General features: G+C 39.5%; 1 protein-coding gene across 2 annotated transcripts in view; it reads left to right on the top strand.

The window, feature by feature from the left end:
• pcnx1 (pecanex 1) overlaps positions 1–26,421 on the top strand; it is a 104,914-nt gene that overhangs the window by 52,983 nt on the left and 25,510 nt on the right. For both annotated transcript variants that reach the window (XM_057860366.1, XM_057860367.1), the window contains exons 14-30: positions 1,437–1,608; positions 4,252–4,362; positions 4,427–4,518; positions 4,604–4,713; positions 6,229–6,334; positions 6,447–6,539; positions 6,611–6,761; positions 10,418–10,559; positions 10,630–10,807; positions 12,948–13,056; positions 15,296–15,425; positions 15,503–15,561; positions 15,650–15,865; positions 15,949–16,202; positions 21,509–21,739; positions 21,855–21,955; positions 24,648–25,029. In XM_057860366.1, coding sequence (XP_057716349.1) covers positions 1,437–1,608; positions 4,252–4,362; positions 4,427–4,518; positions 4,604–4,713; positions 6,229–6,334; positions 6,447–6,539; positions 6,611–6,761; positions 10,418–10,559; positions 10,630–10,807; positions 12,948–13,056; positions 15,296–15,425; positions 15,503–15,561; positions 15,650–15,865; positions 15,949–16,202; positions 21,509–21,739; positions 21,855–21,955; positions 24,648–25,029 — 2,637 coding nt within the window. The remainder of the gene's footprint in view (positions 1–1,436; positions 1,609–4,251; positions 4,363–4,426; positions 4,519–4,603; positions 4,714–6,228; positions 6,335–6,446; positions 6,540–6,610; positions 6,762–10,417; positions 10,560–10,629; positions 10,808–12,947; positions 13,057–15,295; positions 15,426–15,502; positions 15,562–15,649; positions 15,866–15,948; positions 16,203–21,508; positions 21,740–21,854; positions 21,956–24,647; positions 25,030–26,421) is intronic.

Raw genomic sequence — 26,421 nt, 5'->3', positions numbered from 1 at the left:
ATGATGGAAATATGGAGATAGATACATGGTCCATGCAGCGTTTTAATGCATATTTATGAGTGCAATAAAACTATAAAACTCAAATTACATTATCTCCCGTTTTTCTTGGTCGATTGACTTCAAATAAAAACTGGTGTGGACATCAACTTCCGCACTTTCAAATGAGACCAACCAGCGGCACGTGGGTGACGTAATTACAGTGTGACGATGCTTCAAAGACGACATGCGTAAATGCATCGCTGCCGACACGTTTGGAGTTAAAGGGTTAACATGGCATTTCACATTTTCACTTTTTATATAGCAACTGTCTTGAAGAATATTAAGCGCATAGGTTTGGTACTTGCAGTTGGAAAATGGACGCATATTTGTCAGTCCATTCCTCATTGAAACGGTGATTTTCGTTGTCATTTTTTGTCTTGGTCAACTTTGAGCATGCCATTTTGATAGATTTGATCTTCTACTGGTGGCATGTAAAGAAACAGATTGCAAAGTGCCGGGTGCGACTCGTGTTTCACACTGCTGTGGTCCGTCCACTCTAGCTAGCTAGCTAGCAGCATGCAGGCTCTCTCAGCCAATCAGCGCATCCATGCAGGCTCTCTCAGCCAATCAGCGCATCGTTGTCTTAGAGATGACAGCAGAAGTGGGAACATGGAAGATATTTGACTAAAAATGAAACAGAATTTAGCGATAGAATAGTAGTGCATAGCGATAGATCGGCGATTCATACAAATAATATATGTTTAAAAAAAAAATAAAAAATCCTTTGAAAAGTGCCATTTGTTCTGGGTCCGTGGAGAGGTGCCATGGTCCAGTCGTGGACCGCGGTCTGCTAATTGCGGACACCGGGTCTAAACCCTTTGTTTTATACAAATGAATATGGCCTCAAATATGCAGCAATAAATATCACTATCACAGTCGCTTCTGTGATTTCTTTAGCCCGGGCAGATTCTGCCTCAAAGGGGTGCCTTTGCCTCGCCTCCAGCCGCTATGCGGCCGTCACGCGAACCTGGCCACAGCCAGTCACCCACCAATCCGCGGACCACTCGCATCCCGAACCGTGGAGAGTGATCAGATCCGTTCACAGAAAATCGGTGTTTTGTAACACCTCTATTGTTAACCTATTTACTTAGTGTGCACGTTACTGTATATGTGGTAATATGCCAAAGTAAAGATAAAAGCAGTTCCTTTTTACAGCAGATGTGGTTACTGCTGACTTGGTTGTCAACAGAATTTGTCTTTTCTGGGAGTCAACTGGGGGTCACAGGTGCCGTTTTCGGTATTGCTACTGCACCAAGTGATCATTCAGTGCTTTAGCAGCGCCTCTGGCGGTCAGCAGGGATTCATAGAACCTTAGTTACATGCCCAGGTAGCCTCCATTTTAGCAATTTAACAGCCCTCATGCCTCACATGGCTGAACCCTCTGTCGCCACCTCCAGGGTCACAATCGAATCATCGCCTACAGCCGGCCCGTCTACTTCTGCTTGTGCTGCGGCCTCATCTGGTTGCTGCACTACACCAGCCTGAGGACCAGCTCCTCCCGCTTCACGCTGTACGGCGTCGCACTCACCAGCTCCCTCATCCTCTCCTCCGCCAGAGACCTCGTCATAGGTGAGGGTCAACTTAGCGTGTGCTAGTGTTTTTTTTTATATAAATTGTCATACATGAGGATCTCATATCGCCAATTATGTTGTCCAGAATGTAAATGTACTAGCCTGCAGCCCTTATGCATTTACTGGTCACAGTTTTGCACATCAGATATGCCAAAAGTGACCTCCATGTCTCCAAGCATGCTTTGTACTGGAGAAATTATTAGTCAATTTGACTTTGTGACTTTGTGTTGTGTATGATACGAGTACATAAGTCTCTGCAGACTTGGATCTATATAATACCTGCTATTGATCAAATTGCACTTACATTTGCAAATGCATAAGCTTGCATTACCTCATTTCAGTCAGTCATGAATAATAGGTCATTCAATCAAATGTTGTTAAAACTCATGAATTCAGAACCAAATGAAAAATGATCACAAAACAACAAGCTAAATAGCATAACTAGCAAGTCATGAAACAACTGCAACAGTAACCGAAGAATTAACACAGAACATGAACTTTGAACGTCACATTTTACAATATTATTTACATATTTTGCTTTGCAGCCAATTGGGTCAAAACTTCATGGTGGTATGGTGCCATCAAGTGGTCTTGAAGCCCAAGAGGTCAGCAATGTTAGGAATTGTATGGCAAATTGTTTGAGAGAATGTCATGAATGTGCTCGTGTGAGGAGGGAAAGCTGTAATGGTATGTAGTAGGGGTGTGGCATCTTAGGCACCCCACGATTCGATTCGATTACAATTCAGGGTGCTGTGATTCCATTATTGAACAATGATCACGGTGTTGATGATGATCACAGTTATCACGATTATCAATGCATCGTACATTACTGATTAATAAAGTAGCCAAACAAATTTATGTCCATTATTTTTATTACTCATTTTCTGGAAACAAAGTGTCTTTAGAAATAAGACTTCTTTTAACCAATAACTTTGTTTTCACAGATTTCTGGACTATTTCTCATGTTTGTAATGTTAGCACTGCACTAAATCATGGTTTTACACGTTCTACATCTGGAATAGCTTTTGTACACCACCAAACAACGAACAACTTGACATGGAAATACAAGTCGCTAATTAGCATAGCGCTCAGCGCTAACTAGTAACATCTCAAAAACAACAATAAAGGCTAAACAGTACAAGAGGGTTCGTGTACTCACCTCTGATAGATGGACACGGGACTTAGCAAAACACTAGGGACTTTTCCAATTAACACGACTTGAACCTACTGCTGGACAACTGAAAGACAAGGAGCAACTCTCTCTCTCTCTTCCCCTCTCGCTCTAAAAAATAACTTGCGCACAGAAGCGCGACCGCCGGCCTGCCTGTCTCATACTCAAATTTATTTTCCAGTCTTTTGAAAAGGGAGTAAATCTGTCGCTCAGTAACCGGCAGCATCCATCAAAACGTTGTACGTGCATCCGTTAAAGGTGTCCCGGCGGCAGACATGTCTTGAATTTTGTTCCGCTACGAGCGGCTGTCATAAAGTTATTAGGGAAAATCCTCATTTTTGGACATTTATGAATCGTAATCGAATCGTCGCGTGTCAAATCGCGATGCACCTGATAATCGATTTTTGGGGGGGGGCACTCCCTTTGTATGTAGTATGTTAAATGATTAAAAAGTACATTATATTGTGGCATAACATTATCGTGATATAAAATAGCCCATATTGTGATGGAGGATTTTTCCCATATTGCAAACTAATACGCAATTGAAAATAGCAAGCAAAATGTAGTTTAAATTACCATAATTTTCAGACTCTAAAACACATGGTACTGGAGCAGTACAGTTCCAACTATAATTGACTCATAAGGCGCACTGTTTTTTAAAGCGCACTGTCAATTTGGGCGAAAAAATGAAGGATTTTAAGTGCACCTTATTTTCTGAGAAATACAGTAATAGAAAAACAATAGGAGTTGTTGCTGCAGCCACGTTTAACAGTATTTTAGTCGATTAAAACCATTGTTGACCAATTTTTTTTTTTTTTTTTTATTTCACATAAATGAGTTCAAGAAACAATAAAAATATTCAACTTTTTTTTTTTTTTTTTAAATTTTATTCAGAATAACATGATAAAAACAGTAAATGTTAATGTTAATTTAATTTTTTTTTTTTTTATTAAGTTTTGTATTGAATTTAAAAATGGGGTCGGAAACCGTAAATGTTCTCTGATTTCTGACGTATTCTCTGAATTTGTCTGATTTCTGGGCAATTTGATCCACAGCAGGTCAGGCGCACCACATGCACAGTACATACATAAAAAACAAAAATAGTAATAATGTATTGCAGTGCCTTGCATTAGACATGCCAAATAAAGAGATGGTACAGTTGCATAATAATCAGCTTTTCAACATTTCTCAGTCTACAGTTTTTGGTTGTAATGCACATTTCCTGCAACAATGTAAAGTCCAGGGTAATATAAGGCACATGATACATGATTTCCTGCATAAATGAGCCGATTAGGCGACTCATCGCAAAAATGATCATGAGTCAACTATCAAAAATCATTTGCAGCAGCTCTAAGTGCTTGTTGTAATTTCAGTGCTTTATGCTGAACTTAAACCTCTACCAAGGCTCAATGAACCCACCGTGTTGAATAATGTTGTTCCCGCTAATAATCCTCTGGTATGTATTTACAGTGTTCACGCTGTGTTTCCCCATCATCTTTTTTGTTGGTCTGCTGCCACAAGTGAACACCTTTGTCATGTACCTCTTTGAGCAGCTGGACATCCACGTTTTTGGGGGCAACGGTGAGGCACAACACTAAATTTTCTCCCATGCTCTTGTTGCGTGATTTAATTCTCCTCCCTGCAGCCTCCACCAGCCTGGTGTCGTCACTCTACAGCGTCTTCCGCAGCATATTCACTGTCGCTCTGCTGTACGGATTCTGCTACGGCGCTCTGAAGGTGAGCAAATGCATACTAAACGCTGGCGCTGTTGTTTGGGTGGTCGCTTGGTATGATGATGCGCAACTAATTTTGGCTTTTTCAGGAAACCTGGGAGCCTCATCACATCCCTGTGCTCTTCTCTGTTTTTTGCGGGCTGCTGGTGGCAGTGTCTTACCACCTGAGCCGACAAAGCAGTGACCCGTCTGTACTCTTGTAAGCACACGCGAGATTGAAGTCACTAAGGAGTAGGGTAAAAGTATAGTAATAATAAAATGATATTGACGGTAAGAGACATCCAATCCATTTGGACTCTCGGCGAGCTTCCACATCATTTTGTGTGGTCTGCAAAAATAAATCTTGTGCATTGACTTCATTTCTCACAAAAATACCATTTGAATAGAATTTCTGTAGAAATCAAAATTTTATAAAACCAGAATATTTACTTCCCCCCCCCCCCTTTTCTTTAATTTTAAAATTATTTTGTTTTAGAAAAATAAACATTCAATTTAGTTTTCCCCACAAAAAAATAGAACCTTTACTGTTTTTACTTTTTCATTTTTAAATAAAGTAAATAAACTATGGCTGCAGCTATCGATGATTTTAGTAGTTGATTAATCTATCAACTAGTTACTTTCAGTGATCGGATTAGGAACATTTAATGCATTGCAGATTTTTAGGAAATGTAAAACAAAGGCTTGCTAAGATTGTACTTTCAAAGGAGCATTAAATGTGAATACAAAATAAAATTATCCGAGTGTTTCTTCAAACTATACAGAATTGCACCTTCATTTAAAAATAAAAAAACCTGAGCTTAGCTTCAAACGGCATAAAAAAATAAATAAATGAGGATCTAAGTGCATCAGAAGAACAATTGGCTAACTTGCCTAGCAAAAGTTCACTCGCTTAAATGCTATAAAATGATAACATTATTTTACAATGCTTTGAACAAATTGTTCAAACACATATTCCCACAAAAACAACGGCTAAATATACCTATTGACTAAATTACGAATGCATTAAAAAAAAACATTAACACAAACAGATACTTACCTTATGTTGGTCTTAACAGGGAGCAGCTGGATTCGGCCATGTTAAATGAGTTATGTCATATTCACTGTTGGCACTAGAGGGCAGTGTATCCACTCAAATCAATAAAACTGAATGCAAACACTTTCAAAACAAACCATTAAAACGCCACTTTAATTAAACGAACACTCGAAGCAGCAAAATTGATTCCAAGCTTTTTTCTAATCAAATTACTCGAGTTAATCGAGTAATCGTTGCAGCACCAAAATAAACACAAATAATAATAAATAATCATTAATTTTAAAAAGAGATTAGCAGGTTTTTTTCTTATGTTTTTTTTAAAATAAAAATTTAAACAAAAAACAAATAGAAATAGAAAATGTTTGTTGTTTTTATCCTTTTTTTAAATCAAAAAATATAAATGCTTTAAAATTTTAAAAATATACTTGCTATTAAATTAAAAGGCTGAAAAAAAAACTGGACAATTCTTAGGCCAACGTCTCTAAACGATACATCACCTATCAAATTAAGCTGTTGATTCATTTGAGAATCGACTAATTGTTGATTATTCGATTCCTCGTGCCAGCTCTAGTTTGTAGCCATAATGGCCCTTGGAAGTAAACTCTAACTACTATGAGTTGTCTTCCAGTACTCGTCACCAGATTCCTAAGCGTGCTAATGTGCTCATATGTCGTCTTGTAGCTCGCTGATACAGTCCAAGATTTTACCCAACCTGAGGGACAGCAACCCAGAGGACCCTCTGTCAGAAGTGCAGGACCCCCTGCCCGAGAAGCTAAAGGCCTCAGTGGTGAGTGAGGCAAGCTGAATTGGTCCCCAATTCATTCCGAACAATATATCCAACTTATTATCTATCATGGAATCGCAATCACTCACCTAACTGACAACCCATTTATTTAAAGAACGAACGTTTGCAGTCTGACTTGATCGTCTGCGTGGTTATCGCTGTGCTCTACTTTGCCATCCATGTCAGCACAGTTTTCATCGCCTTGCAGGTACATACGCCCGCCATTCACATAATGTTTCCTTCACATGTGCGTTAACGGCAGCGTCTGTGTCGCTGCAGCCGTTCCTGAGCTACGTGTTGTATGCTCTGCTGGGCACTGTTGGGCTGCTCACTCACTACCTGCTACCCCAAGTGCGCAAACAGCTGCCCTGGTATTGCTTCTCACATCCACTGCTAAAGACCAAAGAGTATTACCAGTTTGAAGTCAGGGGTAAGTACAACATGGACAAAAAAATGATCACAATATGGTCATTTTATATTAGGGTAATAAATTGCCCCCGTAGACAAACCGGATTCCCAAAAAGTGGAGGCGCTATATAAATTATGAATAAAACTGAATACTCTTGTTTAGGGCTGCAGCTATCGAACATTTTAGTGGTCGATTAATCGATGGACTAGTTAGTTCGAATAATCAAGTAATCGGATAAGGAACATGAAAAATTAAAATACCTGAGCTGAGCCTCAAACGGTATAATTTTTTTTTTATTAAATGGGGATCTATGCACAACAAAAGAACAATTGGCTAACTTACATAGAAAAAGTCCACTAGCTTAAATGCTAAAGTTTTTTTTTTTTTTTTTTTTTTTTTTTTTTTTTTTTTACAATGGTCTTAACAAACGGTTCGGACACATTCCCACAAAAAACGGCTAAATATACCGATAAACATAATTACGAATGCATTAAAAAACATTAGCTAAAAAAAAAACTTAGCTTACCTTGGGCTTTACAGGGAGCAGTTGGATTCAGCCATGTGAAAAGAGGCAGACCAGAGGGCAGTGTATCCACCCTAATCAATAAAACTAAATGCAAACACTTAAAAAAAAAAAAAAAAAAAAAAAAATTACGCTACTTTAATTAAACGAATACTCGAAGCAACAAAATTTAGTCCGAATAATTTTTTCTAATCGAATACTCGAGTTAATCGATTAATCGTTGCAGCACTACTCTTGTTTCAGCGATATTGACGGCGCCAGAGGTTCAATCTATTTTGACCCTCCCAGTCAAAATGGACTGGACGTCTAGCGCCCTCAGTGGCAGCCAGTGAGTTAAATGAGTGCTCTGCAAGTAGGGGTGTGCCATCTTAGGCACCCCATGATTCGATTCAATTACGATTCGATTTTTGAACAATGATCAAAATTATCACGATTATCGATGCATCGTACATTACTAATTAATAAAGTAGTCAAACAAATTTATGTCCATTATTTATATAAAATATCCTAATGATTCAACAGGAGCGATGGAAACATGCCCATACAGCAAAATGCTGCCCTTAAGCTGCTTTTTTAATTTTTTTTTTTTACAAGAAAGTGCAAAAACATTAACCATCTTAAAGGCAGTACTTATTTCTCTCAACAATACAATAAAATTTACACAGGTGGAATGAATTTCACATTTTCTGGAAATAAGGTGTCTTTAGAAATAAGACTCTTTGTAACCAATATACATTGTTTTCACAGAGTTCTGTACTATTTCGCATGTTTGTAGTGTTACCACTGTACTTTATCTTGTTTTACACGTTCTGCATATTAAACACACGTTAGTGAATTAGCTAATTAGCTTAGTGCTCAGGGCTAACTGTTAACATCTCAAAAACAACAACAATAAAGGCTAAACAGTACAAGAGGGCTCGTGTACTCACCTCTTATATACAGTGCCTTGCAAAAGTATTCGGCCCCCTTGAACCTTGCAACCTTTCGCCACATTTCAGGCTTCAAACATAAAGATATAAAATTTTAAATTTTTGTCAAGAATCAACAACAAGTGGGACACAATCGTGAAGTGGAACAAAATTTATTGGATTATTTAAACTTTTTTAACAAATAAAAAACTGAAAAGTGGGGCGTGCAATATTATTCGGCCCCCTTGCGTTAATACTTTGTAGCGCCACCTTTTGCTCCAATTACAGCTGCAAGTCGCTTGGGGTATGTTTCTATCAGTTTTTCGAGAGACTGACATTCTTGCCCATTCTTCCTTGCAAAACAGCTCGAGCTCAGTGAGGTTGGATGGAGAGTGTTTGTGAACAGCAGTCTTCAGCTCTTTCCACAGATTCTCGATTGGATTCAGGTCTGGACTTTGACTTGGCCATTCTAACACCTGGATACGTTTATTTTTGAACCATTCCATTGTAGATTTGGCTTTATGTTTTGGATCATTGTCCTGTTGGAAGATAAATCTCCGTCCCAGTCTCAGGTCTTGTGCAGATACCAACAGGTTTTCTTCCAGAATGTTCCTGTATTTGGCTGCATCCATCTTCCCGTCAATTTTAACCATCTTCCCTGTCCCTGCTGAAGAAAAGCAGGCCCAAACCATGATGCTGCCACCACCATGTTTGACTGTGGAGATGGTGTGTTCAGGGTGATGAGCTGTGTTGCTTTTACGCCAAACATATCGTTTTGCATTGTGGCCAAAAAGTTCAATTTTGGTTTCATCTGACCAGAGCACCTTCTTCCACATGTTTGGTGTGTCTCCCAGGTGGCTTGTGGCAAACTTTAAACGAGACTTTTTATGGATATCTTTGAGAAATGGCTTTCTTCTTGCCACTCTTCCATAAAGGCCAGATTTGTGCAGTGTACGACTGATTGTTGACCTATGGACAGACTCTCCCACCTCAGCTGTAGATCTCTGCAGTTCATCCAGAGTGATCATGGACCTCTTGGCTGCATCTCTGATCAGTTTTCTCCTTGTTTGAGAAGAAAGTTTGGAAGGACGGCCGGGTCTTGGTAGATTTGCAGTGGTCTGATGCTCCTTCCATTTCAATATGATGGCTTGCACAGTGCTCCTTGAGATGTTTAATGCTTGGGAAATCTTTTTGTATCCAAATCCGGCTTTAAACTTCTCCACAAGAGTATCTCGGACCTGCCTGGTGTGTTCCTTGGTTTTCATAATGCTCTCTGCACTTTAAACAGAACCCTGAGACTATCACAGAGCAGGTGCATTTATACGGAGACTTGATTACACACAAGTGGATTCTATTTATCATCATCAGTCATTTAGGACAACATTGGATCATTCAGCGATCCTCACTGAACTTCTGGAGTGAGTTTGCTGCACTGAAAGTAAAGGGGCCGAATAATATCGCACGCCCCACTTTTCAGTTTTTTATTTGTTAAAAAAGTTTAAATTATCCAATAAATGTTGTTCCACTTCACGACTGTGTCCCACTTGTTGTTGATTCTTGACAAAAAAATTAAATTTCATATCTTTATGTTTGAAGCCTTAAATGTGGCGAAAGGTTGCAGGATTCAAGGGGGCCGGATACTTTTGCAAGGCACTGTACGTACACGGGTCTTAGCAACACACTCAGGACATTTTTCAGTTGATATGACTTGAAACTACTACTGGACATCTGAAAGACAAGGAGCAACGAACTATCTCTCTTTCCCTCTCGTTCTAAAAAATAACTTGCGCACAGAAGCGCGACCGCCGGCCTGCCTGTCTCATACTCAAATTTATTTTCCAGTCTTTTGAAAAGGGAGTAAATCTCTTCCTCGGTAACCGACAGCATCCATCATAACATTGTGCATGCGTCCATTAAAGGTGTCCGTGCGGCAGACGTGTCTTGAATTTCGTTCCGCTACGAGCGGCTGTCATAAAGTTATTAGGGAAAATCATTGTTTTTTATGAATCGTAATTAAATCGTCACGTGTCAAATCGCGATGCATCTAGTAATCGTTTTGTTTTTTTTTGTTTTTTTTTTGTTTTTTTAAACTCCCTTACAAGAGTTAAAAAAAAAAAAATCATAGTTCCCGCATGAAAGAGTTGACAGAACTGAAAAAAAGTGGAGCAATATCAGTAGCGGGTTCTTAGAACTGTAAAATTCATGTTCAGCTCCTAGCTAAAGAGCCTTGTCTTGTCTGGGGACAGATGCGGCTCACGTGATGTGGTTTGAGAAGCTCCATGTGTGGCTGCTCTTCTTGGAAAGGAACATCCTCTACCCGCTCGTTATCCTCAATGAGTTGAGCGGCAGCGCAAGGGAGCTCGCCAGTCCCAAACGACTGGACACTGAGTGAGAATAACACCTACGTCTGTTTTTACAGTTTGTCTTTGTTTTTTCACACGGTTCCCTTCTTTTTCAGAGTGGGTGCACTGATGATCACTGTAGCTGGCCTGAAGCTGCTACGCTCATGCTACAGCAGCCCCACCTACCAGTACATCACCGTGCTCTTCACCGTGCTCTTCTTCACCTTCGACTACCGACACATGTCGGAGACACTGCTGCTAGACCTTTTCCTCATGTCCATTGTCTTCAGCAAGGTGCGCAGACTCCCATTTGGAGTTCAAGTTCAATTTAAAGAATTGAAGTTACGAGTTAAAATGCAAACGTGTACTGGAGGAGTCTGGAAGACATAATACCGGATGCTTTCAAAACAACATGCAGAATTTGAAAATGTCAGGCAATTTAGCTCAACGACTAGTGTGTTTGTCTCTTTATGCATGAGATCTGGCTATGAATCCCATGCTCTGAATTCTGACTTTATTCTTAGAATTGTGACTTAAAAGGATACTGATTTCAAAGTGAGCATTATGAGAATAAAGTTATATTTTTTATTGATTTTATCTTTGAAAGACATACACGATACATTTAAATGAATCCCCTCGTGTAGATTCATATGAGTAATTGAAATGGCCGAAAATATATTGGTGGTCACGGAACTCGTTCTGTCCATTAAGTCAACTGGGTTACGTGTAGGGACTTTTAATGTCCAGCAGTTGTCAATATTCAATGAAGCAGTAGCAATACAGTTTTGCAATACAATGGTACCTCCACATAGGATCGCTTCGACACACGATCTTTTCGACATCCGACGTAAAATTTGACTCGCCATTTGTTTTTACATCCAAAAAAAAAATGCTTAAAATACGACGACATGACACTGCTCAGACGGACACACGGTGGATTTTCTTTTGAGAGATATCAACACAGGTTTAAGAAAGGTTGGTACAGGTGGTGAAACAAAGAAAAAGGGGACGCATACCATTGAAATGAAGATGCAAATGATAGAAAATATGAGAGTGGTGCACACCTCTGTGAACTGGCTCGTCAATACGGCAGTAGAATGTCTACGATTGCCACTGTCCTCCTCCGACCTCCTGTCTTTATAAGTAAAGGTGACAATTATTATTGTGGTAACATCGCCAGCTTCGTCAGGTTTTTATCATTTATTTCAGAACTTGTCCAACACAACAGGCCTACTGTCCGCCGCAGTTGACGGTGTTCTCAGCAAAACGTTAAAAGTGAAAGTAAACTCTTAAAGCCCAATATTTCCAGGAAGTGGCTGCCTGACATTATATACATATATAAATGCCAGTACTATTTCAGCCAATTAAATCTCGAGTATCCTAGATTGCCAGCCCTCCCTTGTGATGTCAATAATAAACCATTTTCGCATGCACCTGTGCTCAAACCTCTTAGTGTGTATTAGGGCTGGAGCTGTCGATTATTTTAGTAGTTGATTAATCTATCAACTAGTTAGTTCGAATAATCGAGCAATCGGATTACGAACAGTTAAACCAACGCTTGCTAAGATTGCACTTTCAAAAGAGCGTTAAATACGAATTCAAAAATTTTTAATTTCCGAGTGTTTCTTCAAAATATGAAGAATTGCACTTTAATTTTGAAATAAATTAACGGAGCTTAAAATAATTAAATGACGATCTAAGTACAACAAAAGAACAATTGGCTAACTTGCATAACAAAAGTCCGCTAACTTAAATGCTATAAAATGCTAACATTATGCTCTTAACAAATTGTTCAAACACATAATCTCCCCCAAAAATGGCTAAATATACCTATAAACTAAATTACGAATGCATAAAAAAATATTAGCTCAATCTTCAACTTACCTTATGTTGGTTTTAACAGGGAGCAGCTAGATTCAGCCATGTTAAATACGTTATGTCATATTCAAAGTTCCCACAAGAGGACAGTGTATCCAACCAAATCAGTAAAACTAAATGCAAAAACTTTCAAAACAAACCATTACAACGTCATTCATATTAAACAAATACTCGAAGCAGCAAAATTTGATTCGAAGCTTTTTTCTAATCGAATTACTCGAGTTAATCGATTAGACGTTGCAGCACTATGTATAATATGGGCATGGGTGTAACTGAGATGACCAAATGGCTGCGCTCATAAGTGGTATCATATTTTTGTGTTTAACCCTTTCATTCACGAATTAATTTTATATATATATTTTTTTTTCTTAAATGTTTTTTCCTCAGTCCAAATGGATTTGACGTCGCTCGCCATCAAAGTTAGCCAATGGGTTAATGAGTTTTTTCAATATAAACATTCTGTTACTAACTACCACAACACATACTTTGTGAATACGTTATACAAGGTTCCTAAGTTCATGTCTGACTGGCGGTTTTATGCTATTCTGGTTCACAGTTGTGGGAGCTGTTCTACAAGCTCCACTTTGTCTACACCTACATCGCGCCCTGGCAGATCACGTGGGGCTCAGCCTTCCACGCCTTCGCGCAGCCCTTCGCTGTGCCTCGTATCCTTTTCATACTATCTCTTTTATTGTTTAATATGGTTTTATGGTTGTGGTCACGCTGTAGATTCACACGTCTCGCGCACTGTCAAGTGCCCCGTTTGGAAAAATGTTTGCTCAGTTCATCGAATTTAGGCCATGCTTATGTAATTGACATTTTTTTATTTTATAGTTGCTTTGGGAATCTTGGCATTATTGCATAAAGTAAATGCGTTGCCATTTTATTTAAGAAAAAAAAAGTATTTAAAGCAGGGATGTGTTTTGATTAAAAAAGAATGTAAACAGGTTATATTTTTGATTATATTTTAATCATAGACACATTTGTCCCTTTTTTTAAGTAAATTATCTTTTTTTTATATATGTATGAAATGTGTTATGCTAATTTAGATTATTATTTTTTTGTAACCATTAGCCAAGCTATGTGTGTCAGTTTAATTGATGATTAATTGAACATTGTCTGTGTTGTTGAAAGGTTTTGCGATTAACCAGCGATTAAAATGCGTGAATTTTCTTAAGTTAACCTTAAATCTTATGTAATTAATTATAATGAACAGTTTTAAGTCCCACAACTACTTGTGATTCAATTCAGTTTGGAAGCAATACAAATTGATACAATGTGGAAAGAAAGCTATAGAGTTGTTTTTTTTCCTTAATGTGGATATCAGTCATAAATGACCCAATTATATAAAATGAGATTAGAACACTTTATGACACGCTAAGAAATGACAAAATCTCAGATTAAGTATTAAGTGTGCAGCCATATATACAGTGTATCACAAAAGTGAGTACACCCTGGGCTGATTAATGGACTGGGCTTTTGCAACATTTGTGTATAGGTAATATGCAGGGTTTTATGGTGAGATTGTATATGTGTTAAACAAGAATGTATATATTTAAATGTAAGGAATGGAACTCATAGGTCAAGACTTAAGGACAAGGGGTGGGAGTAAATAAGTTTTTACTTCATCTCACTCCTTTTCGAATACTCATATTTTGTTTTTCTTTTTTTCATTATCGTCACCGATTATTGGTACCTATGTATTAAGTATTTGAAATAAACTGTTCAATCAATCAATCAAAACCCCTCGCATTTCTGCAGATATTTATGTACCGTATATTTCGGACTATAAGTCAGTTTTTTTTCATAGTTTGGCTGGGGGTGCGACTTATGTGTGAAATTATTAACACAGTATTATATCATTTCACATGTTATTTTGATGTTTTGGAGTGACACTGATGGTTTGGTAAACTTGTTAGCATGTTCTTTATGCTATAGTTATCTGAATAACTCTTAATAGCTATGTTACGTTAACATACCGACCACGTTCGCATTTCGTTGTTCATGCACCATGTAACATTATCATACTGTACACTTATTCAGCATGTTGTTCTCTATTGTATTTTTATTTTAAATTGCCTTTCAAGATAACGTATCTGTTCTATGTGTTGGATTTTATCAAGTAAATTTCCCCCCAAAAATGCGACAGTACACAAGAAAGCCCACCCGTCTCATCAGACCATAGGACATGGTTCCAGTAATTCATGTGCTTTGTTGACATGTCTTCAGCAAACTGTTTTCGGGCTTTCTTGTGTACCGTCTTCAGAAGAGGCTTCCTCCTGGGGTGACAGCCATGCACACCAATTTGATGTAGAGTGCGGCGTATGGTCTGAGCACTAACAGGCTGACCCCCCACCTCTTCAATTTCTGCAGCAATGCTGACAGCACTCCTGTCACGAGTCACATTACATTTTGGAGAGAAAGTGACAAACAGTACTCAATTTGGACATTTAGGGATGTACGTAGTTTCTAAGAGCTGTACTCACTTTTGTTGCCAGGGGTTTAGATATTAATGGCTATATTTTGAGTTATTTTCAGGAGAAAATAAATTAACTCTACTATATAAGCTGCACACAGACTACTTTTCATTGTGTCAAAGTGTCAGTTTGTCAGTGTTGTCCCATGAAAAGATATACTTAAATATCTGCAGAAATGCGAGGGGTGTACTCACTTTTGTGATACACTGTAGGTATGTGTCAGTACATCAATCAAGACTAAGTTGTACTAACCAATGCACAGCTTGAAAATTGATGTATTTCGTCGGATTTATATTGATTGAGGACCCTGCTATTGATAGGTTCTTAAGTCACACCTCGAAACCAATACCAGGGCAAATTTAATCACAATGCTATTATATAGATTTTTTTTCCCCAGCATGTTCCTTGACCTACTTGTTCGCTGCAGACTCGGCAATGCTCTTCGTCCAGGCCCTGGTATCGGCTATCTTCTCCACCCCTCTCAACCCCTTTCTGGGCAGCGCCATCTTCATCACGTCATATGTCCGGCCTGTCAAGTTTTGGGAGCGCGACTACAAGTAGGACTTTTACGGTAAAAACATTTTGGATAATAATAACTTCATCTTATATTTTTTTGTATATGTTCTCCATACAGCACCAAAAGAGTGGATCACTCCAACACTCGTCTGGCCTCGCAGCTGGACAGGAATCCAGGTAAACGGCAAACTCATTTCAAATGAATTGGATGCGTATCTTTGTCAATGGTATCGCATGTGTTAATAGCAGTGTTTCTTAACGACAGGCTCGGACGACAACAACCTCAACTCAATCTTCTACGAGCATCTCACACGCTCCCTGCAGCACAGCCTGTGTGGCGACCTGCTGCTGGGCCGCTGGGGCAACTTCAGCACGGGCGACTGCTTCATCCTGGCCTCGGACTACCTCAATGCCCTGGTTCACCTGGTGGAGATCGGCAACGGCCTGGTGACCTTCCAACTCCGAGGGTTGGAGTTCCGCGGTGAGTGCCAAAAAAGGGCAAGTTGCGTCACGAAATCCAATTCTGGGAATTTTTCAATATTATATTTTTTTTTTTTTGCTCAGGCACCTACTGCCAGCAGAGGGAGGTGGAGGCCATAACTGAGGGGGTGGAGGAGGACGAGGGCTGCTGCTGCTGCGAGCCGGGCCACCTCCCGCACGTCCTGTCCTTCAACGCCGCCTTTGGGCAACGCTGGCTGGCCTGGGAAGTGCTGGTCACAAAGTATGTGCTGGAGGGCTACAGCATCACCGACAACAGTGCCGCGTCCATGCTGCAGGTTTTCGACTTGCGACGCATTCTCACCACCTATTACGTCAAGGTCAGTAGAGTGGACAATATTGTATGTTAAAGTGCCTGTGACAGCATGAAAAAAAAGATCTTAAAGGGCATTATTATGTCAATTAAAATCATATTTTGAGACGATTCGACTATGTACAACAATTTGGCAAAGCGCAGATGACGAGAAATTCTGCCGTTTAGCCCCGCCTGTAGCGCTCTAACGTCCCCAGCTGGAGGGTGACGTCAGCAAGGTCACGATTTCAGCTCATTTAGAATTCAGCCCATTGATGGGGACGATTCAGAACGAGGAAAATTACGACGGAGAGTAGCATAATGTCATTGTTTCAATCTCTCTACTCCAATATTTTTACAGGATATTCTTTTTGTCAAAGTATTTTTCCCCAATTGCTAAATAAATGGTATGGTCATGACAAATACTGTGTCTTAAATAAGTTCTAAATGGAATATGAAATATTAAAAATGCATTTATTCTGTCGACAGGGCAAAATACTGCATAATGGTCAAAATTGTCGACTTCTTGCACCTCCCGAACGGTATTTTATGCCACCGGAGTTAGTCCGGCTTTTGTCATTTCCCTGCCCCGGCTTCGGAAACTGAGGAAAGAGTGTAAACAAAACAAGAGGGGTGACAGCTAGCCGACATTGTAACCCGAACCGGGTTCCAAGTTTTTTCTCTCCTTTTGAAAATGACAAATCACACAAATCTACCCCAACTCATGTCACACACGGCGGTGGGGTTGATTGTCTACACCAATCGGCCAGCCCACAGCGGCGGGCAGGTAGTGCTCGTCGCCGGGGAGAGATGGGGAAATGCCGAAATGTAAACAAAACAGGAGTAGTATTATCACCTTATACGTTATTGAAACATTTGCCATGATCCAGGTATTTGACATATACAAAGCTTAATCACTTCCTTGTCCGTCCAATGGTTCCTTTGTTGTCGGACTTGTTTTTTCCATCGCGGTGAACAAGAATCTTTTGGAAATCCAAAAAGCCTCACACCACTGTTCCTGGTGCAGCAACAAAAGCCCGAAGCGCATTGGGCTGGCGTGATGCGCAAAATAAACAAATTAATCCGCAAAATCAGCTGAATCCGCAGTCCATCTGCATGCTATAAAGCAATGGCTGTTTTGTGAGATGGTGACCCAGGTGACGTCTCATTTTCATGGCGCAGGATAAAAAAAAATGGAATAGATAAATCAATTGCTTCCACACCCATCCAAGTGGTCCATTTCATTCAGGAGCATAATATACCACGTGAAATAAACATGCTTTATGCTGTCATAGGCACTTTAAGCCTGCTCGATAAATTGTTTTTATGAATTAACTTTTTTTTTGGTCTGTTTTATACTGCGGACCGTCTCAAATAATTTGTTTTTCCTCCCACTTTTGTTGTAGCACATTTCATCCCATGAAATACACAGTAATCACTAGAGGTGTGCAAAATTTCCGATTCTTAGATTATTCGCGATTCGGCCGTGGAAGATTCGAGAACGATTCACAAATATCCAAATTCCGATTATTGAAATATGCCAAGTAAAGCAGAAGTACGACACACTCAGCGCGCCGCGCGGTCTTCGGTACGCAATTACGGACGGAGCGAGAGTAGCTAAACATCATGCTTCTCATTACCCGGCCCCTCGGGTAACGCCAAAGCTCAACTCATGCCACGAGATAAAAAAAAAAAACAACAACTTACCTGACTGCTGCCGAAAAGCTGCTACAAGCCACATTATGTTACGGTAGATATCATTTATTTAGGACTAGATGCATTATAGCTTCGGTATCGTTGCCAGCACATCTACAAAAAACTAGATGCGGGCGTTAGTAACGGCCGCCATCTTAAAGCAGTACACTTCCCTACAAGGCTGCTGTTGCGAACCTTCCAAGCGAACCTAATTAACTTTTTATCTAAAATACTCCTAATATAAAATATTGACTTGAATCTATCTTTAAAATAGTTTTAAAACTTTCACATGTTGAAAGTAGACAAAAGAGAAATTATGGAATAACAGGAGCAATTTTAACAACTTTAACGGTTGATTCACAACATTAAATTAATTGAAAGTAGTTTAAAGCTGCTGATATAGAATGGGGACTGGAGTTTTTTATTTACTGTTATTTTTGTATATTTGTTTACTGCTATATGTTAACTTGATACTGAAATAGTAGTTTGGTTTAGCCTGAGAGGATTTTTGAACAATTTTGGAACTAATATACAAAACAAATTAAAAAAAAAAAAAAAAAAAAAAAAAAAGGAGTGGGGTGCATCAATAATCATTTTATAATCGAATCGGAGCCTCTGAATCGTAATCGAATCGTTAGGTGCCCAAAGATTCCCAGCTCTAGTAATCACTAGGGATGTCCCGATCACATATTTTATGCATGTGAATTAGTCACCTGACTTTGAGGAACGGGCGACACAGAGTCCCGATCAAATACCTCGGAAAAGTATTACAGTGGGGAAAAAAGTATATCAAAATGACACCCACCCCCATTTGAACAGCGCTATTCCAGCATTTTCGCCACATAAAAGGGTTTTTAGTACAGCAGTGATCTCAAGAAGCAGAAAAAGAAATTCACAGCTCCATTGTGCAGCACAAAATTTGGTTGCAAATACAGTTGTGGTCAAAAGTTTACATACACTTGTGAAGAACATAATGTCATGGCTCTCTTGAGTTTCCAGTTATTTCTACAACTCTGATTTTTCTCCGATAGAGTGATTGGAACAGATACTTCTTTGCCACAAAAAACATTAATGAAGCTTGGTTCTTTTATGACTTTATTATGGGTTAACAGAAAAAGTGATCAAATCTGCTGGGTCAAAAATATACATACATGGATCTGAAAAAGCGAATCATTGACTTAAACAAGTCAGGAAAGTCACTTGGAGCCATTTCATAGCAGCTGCAGGTCCCAAGAGCAACAGTGCAAACAATTGTTTGTAAGTATAAAGTGCATGGCACTGTTTTGTCACTGCCACGATCAGGAAGAAAACGCAAGCTATCACCTGCTGCTCAGAGAAAATGGTCAGGAGGGTGAAGATTCAACCGAGAATCACCAAAAAGCAGATCTGCCAAGAATTAGAAGCTGCTGGAACACAGGTGTCAGTGTCCACAGTCAAGCATGTTTTGCATCTCCATGGACTGAGAGGCTGCCCTGCAAGAAGGAAGCCCTTGCTCCAAAAGCGGCACCTTAAGGCTCGACTGAAGTTTGCTGCTGATCACATGGACAAAGATAAGACCTTCTGAAGGAAAGTTCTGTGGTCAGACGAAACAAAAATCGAGCTGTTTGGCCACAATGCCCAGCAATATGTTTGGAGGAGAATAGTTGAGGCCTTTAACCCCAAGTACACCATGCCTACCGTCAAGCACGGTGGTGGTAGTATTATGCTGTGGGGCTGTTTTGCTGCCAATGGAACTGGTGCTTTACAGAGAGTAAATGGGATAATGAAGAAGGAGGATTACCTTCAAATTCTTCAAGACAACCTAACGTCATCAGCCCGAAGATTGGGTCTTGGGCGCAGTTGGGTGTTCCAACAGGACAATGACCCCAAACACACATCAAAAGTGGTAATGGAATGGCTAAATCAGGCTAGAATTAAGGTTTTTGAATGACCTTCCCAAAGTCCTGACGTAAACCCCATTAAGGACTTGTGGAGAAGGCTGAAGAAACAAGTCCATGTCAGAAAGCCATCAAATTTAACTGAACTGCACAAATTCTGTCTAGAGGAGTGGTCAAAGATTCAACCAGAAGCTTGCCAGAAGCTTGTGGATGGCTACCAAAAGCGCCTAATTGAAGTGAAAATGGCCAAGGGACATGTTACCAAATATTAGCGCTGCTGTATGTATATTTTTGACCCAGCAGAGTTGATCACTTTTTTCTGTTCACCCATAATAAAGTCATAAAAGAACCAAACTTCATGAATGTTTTTTGTGACAAAGAAGTATCTGTTCACTCTATCAGAGAAAAATCAGAGTTGTAGAAATAACTGGAAACTCAAGAGAGCCATGACATTATGTTCTTCACAAGTGTATGTAAACTTTTGACCACAACTGTAAATTACGTTTCAATAAACTTATATTAAAAAAAAAAAGATGCGTTATCTCGGTTTTGATTTTTTTTTTTTGTAATATCCTTATACATTTGGATTATTTTGTAGCGTGTCGAGCCCTTAACTCATTCCCTGCCTTTGACAGTTATTGACTTCAAATCCATTTCAACTGGCTGACATTGAGTGATCATATTTCACTGCCGTTGACGGCGATAGAAGTCCAGTCCAATTTGTCTGGGGAGCAGAACCATCCCAGTCAAAATTAATTTTGATGTTTATCGTCATCAATGGCAGCCAATGAGGTAATATTATAAATAAATATATTTTAAGAACTAGATTGTTTTTTTGGTTTTTTTTTTACCTGATTCCGATTCTCGGAAAATAACATTCATTCAAGCAAAACATTTTAAACTTGAAATCTGGGAGTGAAATAGTTGTTACATTTGGTGAGCATTTCAAAATTATATTTAAAGAAAAAAATGTTTTTTGTTTTCTCTCTCCTTCCTAGTTGGTTGTATGGAAAAAAATAAACATCAGGAAAAATTTCCGATTTTATTTTTAGACTATATCGCCCAGCCACACTATGTGTATATTGTTCTGCATATGCTTTCCCTTCTTGATATCAAGTGCAGTAAACACAATTAGAGGTGCACGATAATTATCGGTTCGATAATAGGAATTATGACGTCATCCCAATAAATCCAATAACATTATATTTTATCGGGCCTATCGATATTAATTTTGGCATGGTGTCGGTGGATTAGGATGTGTGCGTTTGAGTTGTTTTATGGATCAAGACCACAAAAGTCTCCTCTCCTCTTGCACCAAATGTTTAATCTGCTGACAAAGCAGAATACCTGTTGGGTTTATATTTGTTTTAGTTTAGCGCTCATTGTTCAGGGGAACACATCATCAATAATATTTACTAATTGACGGTGATTGACTCAAATTTTATTTATTTGAAAAAATAAATATGGGCACTCTATTTGAAGTCAAAACTGTTCTTGTGTTTGTTTTTTTCATTATAATAATGTTCATGTCATCATGAAAATTCTGGTTAGGTCAAAGGCAAGTCTATGCTGAATCCACCAGTAGTATTTTTGGCCTACACGTGTTCAAAAACCCATGTGAATATACATTTAAAAATTATATATATATTATCGGTTATCGTATCGATATCGGCTTTGAGGAGCAGGAAGTTATCGATATCTGTATCGGTTTCAAAAAATGCATATCGTGCACCCCTAAACACAATCCTGTTGTGCTCGTCAGGGTATTATCTACTATGTGGTGGCTTCGCCTAAGCTGGAAGAGTGGCTGTCCAACGAGACCATGAAGGAGGGTCTGAGAGCGTGTGGTGAGAAGAATTACGTGGACCTGGATCCTACCTTCAACCCCAACATCGACGAGGACTACGACCACCGACTGGCCGGCGTCTCCAGAGACAGTTTCTGCAGCGTTTACCTGGGCTGGATCCAGTACTGCAACTCGCGCAGAGAAAAGGTAGCGAAACCTCTGTTCTCACACCTGATTTGTTTCCATATTCCATTCACTACAACCAGCGCAACGTCACATTGAAGTATGAATATGTACTATGTCATCCACATTTGTGTTGTAGCCTTTGGACACCGAGAGAGACTCTCCTCTGGTGCTGCTTTGCTTCGGCCTGTGCGTGCTGGGAAGGAGGGCACTCGGAACGGCGGCTCATCACATGTCCAGGTTCGATAGATATTCTAGAACTCGCAAAAGTCCTACAACCCCTTTCACACTGACCGGTTAAAGCAATGTGTGATACCCCGAACACTGGAGAACGCTTGGAATGAGTTTAGCGTTAACTCATTGGCTGCCACTGATAGTGGTAGACGGCAGCAATCCCAATTTGACAAAAAAGCTCCCCATATTGCCAATGGCAAAAACGTTGAAATTTTCAAATTTCAAAATTTATCGCCTCTACATTTTTTAATCAACATAATTTACACATTTAAAAAAATTAAGGACCACAATAGTTTTTTTTTACAAAAAACATATCATTCTACCAAAATTTGACAAATATTTCCTCATTCACTGTATTTTCAACGGCCCTATTCATTTCCAGTAGGGGAAAAAAACGACCCAATATCAACAGATAGTGACCTAATAAAGCCCTAGCCTGGCACGGCCAGACGGTAAAATCAATTTTAAATTACCAAAAACACATCAACACGAGTCATTGACAACAGTCTGTCTCGCGCTAGCAATGTTGAATAAACTCTCTAAACGCTCTCCTCGTATGTTTAGTTCCGCGCGCAAGTCCCTCGTCCTGCCCTCGTCGTTTTACTAACGTCACGTCTGCCCGTCGCTGATTGGTCCACTCCGCTGTCTGTTTGGTGTGGCTTGCTCCGCCCTGGAAATTGTATCCGCTGAATGGTGGCCAGACTCAATAGCTGGAACAGCGGTGAGTCTGGTGTACCAGGCAAATAAAGCCCCATAATTGAAGGGATCTGACCTGAAAATACCCTAAAATTAAGAAGGAAGTGACCCAAAACTAACTCATTGTCTCTCATGGACATAGATGTGCATCAAATTCATTGAAACTGTGAGGCCTTGTTGTGAACGCTCATCTTTCAGTGCCGTTGACGGCGCAAATGTTCGTTTAGGGATGTGCCGGTACGATATTCTAACGGTATGATAACCTTAAGCCAGTGCTTCTCATTTATTTTCTGTTATGCCCCCCACGGGAAGACGTAAACGTTCCGTGCCCCCCCCCCCCAACTCTCTGCCGCATCTAGAAATATACTGTAGTGTCATTTGTATATAAAATTCTTATTATTATAAGTACACCTCTGCATAACATTGTGTTCTTTTTAATAATAAAAGAAAAAGTAATATAGATCAACTTTCAATAAAGTGTTAAAAAAAAAAAAAAAACATCCATACAATAAAAATACAGTCAAGTTACATAGTTTGACCGTTTGATACTGAAAATTAAAATTTATTAAAATCAATAAATAATAATAAATTCAAATTGATTAGCAACATTTACTCGTCAGGATAATATGCCAAACAATTAGACTGAAAAAAAACAAAAATTAATAGAACAAAAACGACAGTGTCATTGGACGGGGGGACAGTTTTTATTTTTGCTGCAGGCAGTATAAACTCCTTTGCTATGGTGTGGGATTATTTTGCACTGAGCAACTAGGTATGCCACCTTATATGATGCTGACAGTGCTTGCTGGTTTACTTAGGTAACACTGACCAAGCGGGAGGATTGTTGGCAACATTTGGCACGTTTTCGCTAAAAAAAATCATTTCTGCTGTCCGCTGCGAACATTTTTAGACAAAGTAAACAGATTGGTCTTTCCTTGTCTCCCACTGTACTAAAAGTCAAAGCCAAATGCTGCGTACGGTTCATCATATTTCCTTGTCTTAGCTTTTCATATCTCCGATGCTCTTTGCTGTGTGCTCTTGTTTGGTTCAAAAATACTGCACACACGCTGAAAATGAGAGCGGCACTGCCACCCACTGAGTGGATGTCCAATTACACTTTATTCTAGTACGGCAAAAATGTATGTTCCCCAAGGTCATAGGCGCCACCCCCAGCATCGCTCTGCGCCCCCCTGGGGGGGCCCGCCCCACTATTTGAGAAGTACTGCCTAAAGCCAAAATTTCACGGTATCATCGTATTGCAATTACAGCTCCAAAATGTGTTACTTCGCGATATCTGAGGCATATAATAAATAATTTATTAAATGAAATATTTATTGAATGAAAAGGATTTTTATTTTTCAAAACATTAGCAAATTGGAACATAAGTACAATGTTAAAAAAAAAGAAAAAGAAATATTCATACAAAAATTAAAATAAATGCCACAGTTCAACTTTTACCATCAGAACAAAAATAATTATTATTTATAAAAAGCAAATGTGTATGACTCATATTATGTTTACATTATACACACACTTTCTCAACACAGTTGGGAAAAAATTACATGTTTTACCACCACTAGACACACTAAACACGCTGGAGTTGACTGGCGTTGCTGGTGGGAAACGTTCATGACAGTGTTTACTAGAGGTGTGCGAAATTTCCAATTTATAGATTATTCGTGATTCGGCTTTGGAAGATTTGAGAACGATTCTGTGGTTTTGAAACCTTGATGTTTGCATACCACAGTAAACCTTGAAACCGGTAATTGGCACACGTCTACGTTGGCTCCTTTTTTACTGGGAGGGGCAAATGAATGAATGACAGAACGAAAGTACGTTCATTCGCCCCTACCAGTCAAAAGGGATTGGACATCTAGCGCCGTCAATGGCAGCCAGTGTGTTAACAAGAAGTAACCCGAAAATGCCCTAAAATTTAAAGAAGTGACCAAATATCAACTAATAAATTAGTTTTGTACTGACCTCTTTATGTCCCATCCCACAGCAACCTGGAGTCTTTCCTATACGGGCTTCACGCTTTGTTTAAAGGAGATTTCCGCATTTCTTCGGCACGGGACGAGTGGATCTTTGCCGACATGGAGCTCCTCAGGAAGGTGGTGGTGCCCGGCATCCGAATGTCCCTCAAACTTCACCAGGACCACTTTACTTCTCCGGACGAGTACGACGAGCCGGCTGTGCTCTTCGAGGCCATCACGGCCCACAGGCAGAACCTGGTTATCGCCCACGAGGGCGATCCGGCGTGGCGCAGTGCCGTGCTGTCCAACGCACAATCGCTGCTCGCGCTGCGCCACGTGCTTGATGAGGGCACCAACGAGTACAAGATTATCATGCTCAACCGCCGATACCTCAGCTTCAGAGTCATCAAGGTGCACTCGCTTTTACATTAGGGCTGCCTCAATTCATCGTCTAATCGACTATTTAATTAATCACTGGGTAATTTGATGGTTAGAGACATTGTTGACCTAAAAATCCATATATATTTATAATGGGCTCTGTATAGTACAAATATGCTATTTTTCCTTTTCATTTATTTTTCTACTTTTTAAATTTAGTGAAAAAGTGAAATATTATTTTTCAATATTTTAACATATTTTTTAATCCTATGATTTTTTTTTTTTTAAGATCTTTTTTGTTATTAAAAAAACAAAATGAAAGAATAATTATTTTTAAACATTTTAAATGCAAAAACCTTGTTTTATTTTAGTAGCATTTTTTAATTTAAAAAAAATATATACTTTTTATTTTTCTGAATTGGATGTAATGATCAAAGAGTGTTAAACTGAAAAAAAAACTTTAAAGTTAAAAAAAAAAAATTTATTAAATAATGAATGAACTTGAACAATTGAAAAAAAAATAGGTTGTGTTGTAACCCGTAAGTATCAATATATTTATTCAGATTTAACAGTATTGGAAAGAGATACATATAAGGCATGTTTTTTCCCCAAAGTTTAGTATAATTAAAAAAACAAAACAACAACAACAAAAACGAGAGTTACTTCTGTAACTAAGGTTCTATGAATTCCGGATGACCGCCAGAGGGCGGTGCTTAGCACCTGGATATCTACGTGTGCGCAGCACAAAGATCGAGAATAAAATACCAACAAAGTCACGCCATTGGACGTGACCTGGGTGACGTCAGAGGTCGATAAGAGCCCCGCTCACCCAGCACTAGTTCCTTTTCGGAATGTACTCGCAGGGAGTCTGAGTGACAGGCAGCTCTGGCGGTCATCCGGAATTCATAGAACCTTAGTTACAGAAGTAACTCTCGTTCTATTTCATTCCTTCTGACCGCCAGAGGGCGGTGCTTAGCACCTGGATGACTTTATACCAACAATGTCACGAAGACACCACACATACCGAGGATCAGTCACGGTGAGAGGAAGCCGACAGCACTACTGAAGCTACCGGGTGAGGAGCTGCCACATTCACTCTGTAGAAGCGGGCAAACGTACAAGACGATGCCCACGTTGCTGCGGAACAGATGTCATTCAGAGGAACACCTCTCAGTGCCGCCCAGGAAGTTGCCATCTTCCTTGTGGAATGGCACGTGACTTTAGGAGGCTGAAGACCTTTGGATTCATAGGCCTGAAGAATAGCTTCGACAACCCAATGTGACAAGCGTTGCTTCGAGACTGTGCAGCCTTTATTTTTGTCACCAAAACATACAAAAAGAGCATCTGTTTTACGAGTGCTTGCAGTCACGCTAATATAGTGCTTCAGCATACGAACAGGACATAGCAAACTTTGCAAATGTCCGT

The sequence above is a fragment of the Corythoichthys intestinalis genome, chromosome 15, assembly GCF_030265065.1.
Source record: "Corythoichthys intestinalis isolate RoL2023-P3 chromosome 15, ASM3026506v1, whole genome shotgun sequence".
Lineage (NCBI taxonomy): Eukaryota > Metazoa > Chordata > Actinopteri > Syngnathiformes > Syngnathidae > Corythoichthys > Corythoichthys intestinalis.
Note: the sequence above shows the minus strand (reverse complement) of the source record. Positions and strands in the feature narration are given on the sequence as shown.